We start from the raw sequence: 7849 nt of genomic DNA, 5'->3' as shown, positions 1-7849 counted from the left end.
ATTGTTGCAATGGGTCCACCTGTATCCCTACTTAACAATTTGTTGTTTCCCTTCCCCTCTACAAATTATACCACCATCAAATACAGTGAAAACAGAGGTTATACCATGGGGGAGGGACATACAAATCAACAAATAAATATCTCATAAATATGTTAGAAATAATAGCAAGAAAGAAAAAAAAAACATTTGAATCCTTTTCTTGGGGTTTATTTTGCCTAACATCAACTTATCTCACTGTTTTTGTTTGTCTCAGACAAATACTAGTTATTGCAATAAGGGAAACCATGGGACCTGTGTTTCTTTGGGCCTGGCTTACTTCACTTAATATAATTTTTTCTAAGTCTTTCAATTTCCTAACAAATGGGGCAATGCCATTCTTTCTGATGGAAGCATAGAATTCCATTATGTATATATACCACATTTTCTTGATACATTCACCTACTGAGGGGCATTTGGGTTGGTTCCATACCTTAGCTATGCTAAATAATGCTGCAGTAAGCATAGTTATGCTGGTAGCTTTAGTATGGTCTTGTTTATGATCATTTGGGTAAATTCCCACAAGTGGGATTTCTGGGTCATAGGGTAGCTCTATGTGGAGTCTTTTGAGGAACCTCCATACTACTCTCCAAAGTGGTTGAACAAGTGTACACTCCGACCAACAATTCAGTAAGGTTCTCTTCTGTCCACATCCCCTCAAGCATCTGTTTTTATTAGCTTTTTGGTGATATCCATTTTAACTGGGGTGAGGGGAATCTCAATGTTGTTTTGATTTGCTTTTCTTTTATGTCTCTTGGCCATTGAGTCCTGATGACTTCGAAGGATACTATTGTTGACTTCCTGAAGCTAGTATGCTGGGAAAGTATTATAATTAGAAGAAAAGGAGCCTGTTACTCTCTGTGTGAATTCATCACTGTTCTTAGTTACAGATGTTAAGTGCACTCAATAACAATGGACTTATCATGGGAGGTGGATTTGTTCACAACTATTGAGAAGTCTTAAGACAAAAGGTCTAGAAACTCAATTTTAAGAGTGGAGTTGTGCATGGAGCCTGTAGGGGAAACCTTGCTCTATACTCACTTTGCTCCTGCAGAGAAGAGCTGCCACTCTCTTCCTGCTCCAAGAATATGGTACGCAGATACCAGTGTTCTGAACCCACCTCCTGGCCTGCAGCTCTCATGCCTTATTCACACTCATATTTTATCCTCCTGAGGCTAAATAGATGAGTTTGGGATATTATTCTATACCCTCTGCTTGGAAACTTAGTTTCTCACACACAATCTCTTTAAAGAAATCTACCTCACCATATTGTTATCTAACAAGTTGGCAAAGTTTCCCTACAAATAATAGCCATCCCTCTCAACGCAGAGATGGTGATGCCAAATGCTCTCAGTACAGCATCCATCTTATATCATTGGCCAAAGTTAGTTAGAACATGTTATAAAGATGTGTACTTAGCTTTTAATTGCTGTGACAAGATCTTAATAAAAGCAACTTGAAGGGAAGAATTCTTTATTTCAATCTTAGATCATATCATGTCACCCAAGAAGCAGAGTAAATGTTCTACTTTCTCCTCCTTGTTCTTTTATTGCACAAGAGACCATATCCTATTGAAAGGAGCTGGACTATGAGGTGGATCTTCCTCTCTCAGTCAATTCTCTCTAGAGAGTTTCTCACTAACAGGTTCAGAAACACACTTTCTTAATCTGCAATCTATCCTACCCTCTTGTCAATGCAGAAGAACTACTGCAAATGTCATCCAAAGTACTTAGGTTTTCTTGAGCCTTTGATGACAAAGGTAAGTGAAGAAATAAGATTATTTAGCAATATATACGTTTCCTCAAAAGTCTCTATGCTCTGCATTCTTACATTTCTGTCTTTAGGACAGGCTCTGGACAAACTAAGCTACCTTTCACCAGATGCTTCATATTTTGTGTTTGTGTATGTCTGTGACTGTGTATCTGCACATGATGCATCTTTCTCTTGATATTTATAAATATACACACATATATCTGTATGTATACATCAATAAGTAAATTCATATGGATATTTTACAACATCTGGCCCTAGGGACATATGCCACTCATTTTTTAACTGTGAACTTAATGATATTTGGTAAGTATTTATTGTACATATAAAGTCACATTTTATTGTTCCATTTACATATTATCATAAATATTGTCTATTACATTATATATTTTTGTAATATGGGTAATAGTACTAACTATTCCTTGTATGTTTCAATAAATGAACTCATATGTACTCTATTCATTCATATATTTTGTAGCTTTTTTATTTCTCCTGTTTCAAATTGTTTTATAAATATCTATAGTGGAGCAATTGGTTTTTATTGAAAATAGTTTGCATGAACCTCTCGAAAAATTTTTGGCATACAACCCAAGTACTTATATTAATCAGCAATTCATACTTTTTTTGGTCACTCATGGAGCTTGAACTCAGGGCTATCACTCTCCATTTTGAGCCACATGTCTACTTCTGGTTTTTCAGTGATAATTGGAGGTAAGAGTCTCATGGACTTTCCTGCTGACATCCTCAGATGTCAGCCTTCTGAGTAGCTAGGATTTACAGGCATGAGCCACCGGCTCAAGAATATTCACACTCTTAATGACTGTTCATCCGACTGGAGCTCTTGTGTTGCAGGTCACTCAGCTTGTCTCTGACATGGATTTTGTTTGATCTTCCTCAGTGGCCAAAGAGTCACTTGTAGAGTTCATAAGCAACATCTAGAGATCAAGGTACATAGAGAAATTCAGGTCACAAAATACCCAACACATTTTTAAAGGGCCTGTAGTCCAAAGCCTTGAGCTTGCTAAGCAATTCTTTTTTATTTTATTTTTATTTCATTTTATTTTAAAGGTGCTATACAGAGGTACAGTTATGAGTAAGGTGATGAGTACATTATTTGTTGATCATTGTTACCCATTCCCTTGTTCTTGTCCCACGATCCCTTCCCTCCCCAACCTCCCACACTCCATGAGCCATACACCTAGCCTTTCTGTTTTAGTTTTGTCTATCAGATAGACGTAAGACCAAGTTCCATCTATCTGTACCTCCCTTGTAGTCACAAGTATAAGGGTGTATAGCACAATGCCTAGATTTCTTTCAGATAGCTTTGTGATAATAATTTGCCAATATAGCTTCAATTTCAATCTACTTATTTCCTTCTGTGACCTTTATGCAAAATGCTTAGTAATTGTTTAATCTTGATATATCCTCAAGTTTCTAAAACTATTATTATTTTGAGGCCTGAGATCATGGTACTGATAAGTAGTTGTGCATATCTAAATAATTTTTTCCAAGTTAAGATCTTTTTAGCCAAAATAAGCATGTGCTAAAGCCTAGTTTCTGAAGCTTTGTATGGATTCTTGTTTCCTGATTAAAGTAGAGATTGCTAGTCAGAATATATAGGTGTGTTCCGAATATTTGTGTGTCTGAACCCAAGTACCTGACAGGAACAACCTAAGGGAAGAAAGATAGTATTCCTTTGGGCTCATTGTGTCAGAGATTTCAGTTTACCATCCTTAGCTTCCTTGGCCTATGGAGAGGCAGAATATCATGATGTTGGACCATCTAGTAGAGGCTACTCAACTCATAGCAAATACGAATTCAAAATTATATAGGAAGAGGTGAGGGCAAGATTTAGGCCCAAGGACAGTCCCACAAATGTATTTCCTCCAACTAGGTGTTTTTACCACCTCCCAGTAACACCACCCCATTGTTAACCCATCAAATGATGAATAAACACAGAATCCAGGAGTGTGAAGAAAGCAGAGAGGACAGAGCTAACTGAGAGAGCCCAGTTCTTTGCTACTTTTCCACAGAATGTTGATCAATGTCAATGAGAGAAAGCATGAGTTTGGCTGAAGAAAGAAATGCTGATTGGCTGAGGAAAAATTCCCGTCTGTTCCTTTGTACCATCTGACTATACAGGTGGAAGAATTAGTATCCCCCGTATTCTTGTTTGACTTCAGATTTGAAGACCTGGAAAATTGTTCTTATTTGCCTCCAATGATAAGATACATTGGATAAACATTATAATTAGCAACAATAGCCTTGGAAAAAGTTGTACTAATTAAAGCAAGCCTGACACCTAGTAACATAGGATGTGCCTATAAACCTACAAGTAAACACAATGGATACTAAAAGACAAATCATTACATCTAGACATAATTTAACAATAGTCTAAACATTCACACAATGAAAACAAAGGAGTATGTTCTTAGGAACAGAACACAAGGGTTCAATAGCTACATGCATATGACTGTATAAAATGATGCTGATCAAAATGAGCTCCAAGACATGTGCTGTTTCCAGTTCTCTCTATATTTTCTTCTCTTTTTTCTTTTTCTTATTGTAATAATACCATATAGAGGGGTTGCAATTACATGAACAAGGTAATGAGTACATTTCTTATTGCCTCCTCCTTTGTTTCCATTCACCATCCCTAAGTAGGACAAAAATCAGCATCACATCACCTGGGTTATTATCCTGAGTTCAAAGACAAAGAGAGGAAGAGAGTGAGGGCAGAGATGAAAAGTGTTGCCAGGAACCTAAGAACACCAGAAAGCAGAGAACTGATGGATCAAAAAGGACCCTATGTAAAGGGCAGTGTCTTGGTTCAAGTTCCCATCTTCTATTTCAATTAGGCCCTCAGAGTGTAACAACAATAATCTGAATTTCATGCCAAACAGTCTCATTTTGACAACCCAGTAAGTATACATTGCCACTTTGGTATCTTCCTTTGATCACCAGAATTTAGATCTCTGGCATAGCTCTCCTTCAGACATTCTGACAGAAAGGACAATTCAAGCATCAATTTTGTCCTTTGTCTCATCATTTTGTTGTTCCCTTTCCCTTCCCTAATTCAGATAAATGTATATATAGTACACAGGGTACCAAAATAAAATACAGACAACAAGGGATAAACCATAGGTGAAAATTGAAAAAAAAATTAGATGTACAATTCGTTATGTCGAAAAATGAACTTTACAACTTTGGTGGGGGGTGGGTGAGAATCGGGTAGGGGGAGTGGGGAGTATGGGAAGGGATGGGAAGGGGAAACAAAGAGGAGGCAAAAATGCTTGATAAAAAATGTACTCGTTATCTTGCCCATGTAATTGTAACTCCTCTGTACAGTATTCTCACAATAAAAATAAATAAAAGAAATAAAAAGAAATAATGCAACAGTGATACTCACAAAACAATATGTTGGAAATGAACCTTACAACTTGGTGGGGTGTGATGAGGGAGGGAAAGTGGGAGGAAAATGGCGGAGAGAGTAACAATGTTCAACAAGAAATGTACTCACTACCTTACATATGTAACTGCATACCCATTGTACATTATCTTGACAATAAAATTGAATTTAAAAAAAGAATCAACTTTCCTTGGAGGGACAGGAGAGAATGATATTATTTTACTCAAATCTGACTTGTTGAATGGTAATTTCTTATCTTACTAGTTAAAGATAATAAAGATGTAATTAAAACGGAATCATCGTTTTTAATTTATATTACCCTCATGACCACAAAAGTTTTAAACTAAAATTCAAAGCTTAAATTTTATAGGCTCTGTGGCTCTCTTCCTCAGATCTATCCTCTTGACCATCATTCCATGACAGGTCATCCATTCCCCAAATCCACAGGGGTCCAACCCTGCTGCTTTGAGGAAGGTGGATGGATTCTGAATATGTGAACAGACAGTTCACACAAGAGTTGTTTTGTGATTTTTGTGGAGAAATGTGAGATGAAGGGTCGAAGTGATCTGCTGACGATCAGTACAAGACGAGGACTAACTATTGCTAAATCAAGCAGAAGAATTGAAGGAGCCTAACTTCAAAAACAGAGCTCTCAGACAATTAAATTTGTGCCTAAAAAATCTGAATATTGTTGAATTACACGGGTGTCTGGATTAACTAAAACACAAGACAATTGAGTGGAAAAATCAATACAAAACATTGCCTTTTAAAATGAAACAGCTGGGCACCAGTGACTCAGTCTTGTAATCCTAGCTACTCAGGAGGCTTAAGTCTGAGGGTCCCAGTTCAAAGCCAGCTGAGGCAGAAAAGTCCATGAGAGTCTTATCTCCAATTAACCACCAGAAAACCAGAAGTGGCACTGTGGCTCAAGTGTTGAGTGGTAGCCTTGACATGAATATCTCACGGACAGTTTCCAGTATCCAGTGTCCAGAATTCAAGCCCCATTAAATACATACATCTATCTATGTATACACAATATGCATAAAGAATCAAGAAATCCTATAGTCTGCAGCATGATGGATAGAAGTAGAAAACACCTTGTTAAACAAAGTAGTAAAAACAAAGAGCATCATCTATACTGCTTCTCACTCAAGCAGACTTCAAAAAAATAAAATGCAATAGTGATAGTATGGGGCTGACAAGGGCACAGGATCAGAGTGCAGGAGGTTGAACACAGAAGAAAGATGGAAGACTATGATCAATGTACATAATACACATATACTGAGAAACCCAGAATCCCATTAATATTTACAGATATGTACATGAATAAAAAATAGGCTATCAGAAAATAAAGGAATAAAATCTGAAGCAATGAACCCATTCTTTGTATTAAAGGCAATTCCTGCTTAAAATACCGTTATTTATTTTATTATTGCATAAATATCAACTGATGCCATAATTCAGACTCTCCAAGTATTAACTGGCTTTTTCTGACAACATTCTGAGCAGGTGGAGGCAGCAGGAGGAGCAGCTGGGGCAGCCCAGACTCACACTTCAGCTTCCCTGGGAGGTTTTTGTTATGGCTTGTATCACTGTGGGAGGGAAACTGCTATACTGTTGACAGTAATAAGTGGCAACATCTTCAGTCTCCAGGCCACTGGTCCTGAGAGTGAACTCTGTTCCAGATTGACTCCCACTGAACCTTGATGGAACTCCGGACTCCAAACTATCTGCACTATAGATCAAGGCTTTAGGAGCTTTCCCTGGTTGCTGCTGGTACCAGGCTAAATCATACCCAATGTCCTCACTGGCCCTGCAAGTGATGGTGGCAGTGTCTCCTAGAGACACAGACAGTGAAGATGGAGACTGGGTCATCTGGATATCACACTTGGCACCTGGAAGCAGAAACATGAAAACAAATATCCACACTAATTATCAAGTTATAAGAAGGCATCCTTGAAGAGTAAGCATCCTGGATCACACTGAGCTGTGTAAATCCCTAGCATTGTCCTTCTTTACCTGGGAGCCAGAGCAGCAGGATCCCCAGGAGCTGAGCAGGGGTCCTCATGTCCATGCTGTGTGCTGACTTGGACTGACTACTGCCTAATGTGAGCAGCCTATGAAGAAGTCCTGAGCACACTGGGCTGAGCTGTTGGTGCATGCAAATCAGCAGCAGAGTTATACACTGCTGTCCAGCTGCCTCATCTCAGCAACTCTGCACATTCTGAGTCTCAAGGGAGCTAGGTCGGGCAACAGAATAAGTTTTAAACACAGAAGAGAATCACCAAGTTGCTTTCCTGTGATGTGAACACAATGGTAGCTTTGAGGATCAAAGCTTTTTTCATCTTATTTCTTTAACTGAGTCAAGATTTGTTCACTGGAGTGTTAGTTCCAGAAATTTATAAACAAATTTTGCACAACACAAATTTGGCATTTCTTTATTATTATGCAGGACAGAAAGTTTTGCAGTAGCTCTGATTCACTGATAATTTGTATGTGTCAATTTATCAGCACTGTTGTCCTGTAATGAATCCAATCCATGAAAGTGGGATAAGTGGAGCTGTTGTATTGATAAGAAAATGCCTGGACTTCTATACTGTGCTGTTCAGCCTTATTATCTCCTTCATCTCTGAG

At 38.1% G+C, this 7849-nt stretch overlaps 1 gene segment (V, D, J or C); it reads right to left on the bottom strand.

The window, feature by feature from the left end:
* Positions 1-6700: 6700 nt before the first annotated feature.
* LOC138804193 (immunoglobulin kappa variable 1-5-like) lies at positions 6701-7296 on the bottom strand. The segment is given in 2 exon segments: positions 6701-7110; positions 7235-7296. Coding segments are annotated over 2 exon segments (396 nt in total).
* Between the last annotated feature and the right edge of the window lie 553 nt (positions 7297-7849).

Source organism: Dipodomys merriami, unplaced genomic scaffold (genome assembly GCF_024711535.1).
Source record: "Dipodomys merriami isolate MVZ:Mamm:240054 unplaced genomic scaffold, mDipMer1.0.p SCAF_36, whole genome shotgun sequence".
Classification (NCBI taxonomy): Eukaryota; Metazoa; Chordata; class Mammalia; order Rodentia; family Heteromyidae; genus Dipodomys; species Dipodomys merriami.
Note: the sequence above shows the minus strand (reverse complement) of the source record. Positions and strands in the feature narration are given on the sequence as shown.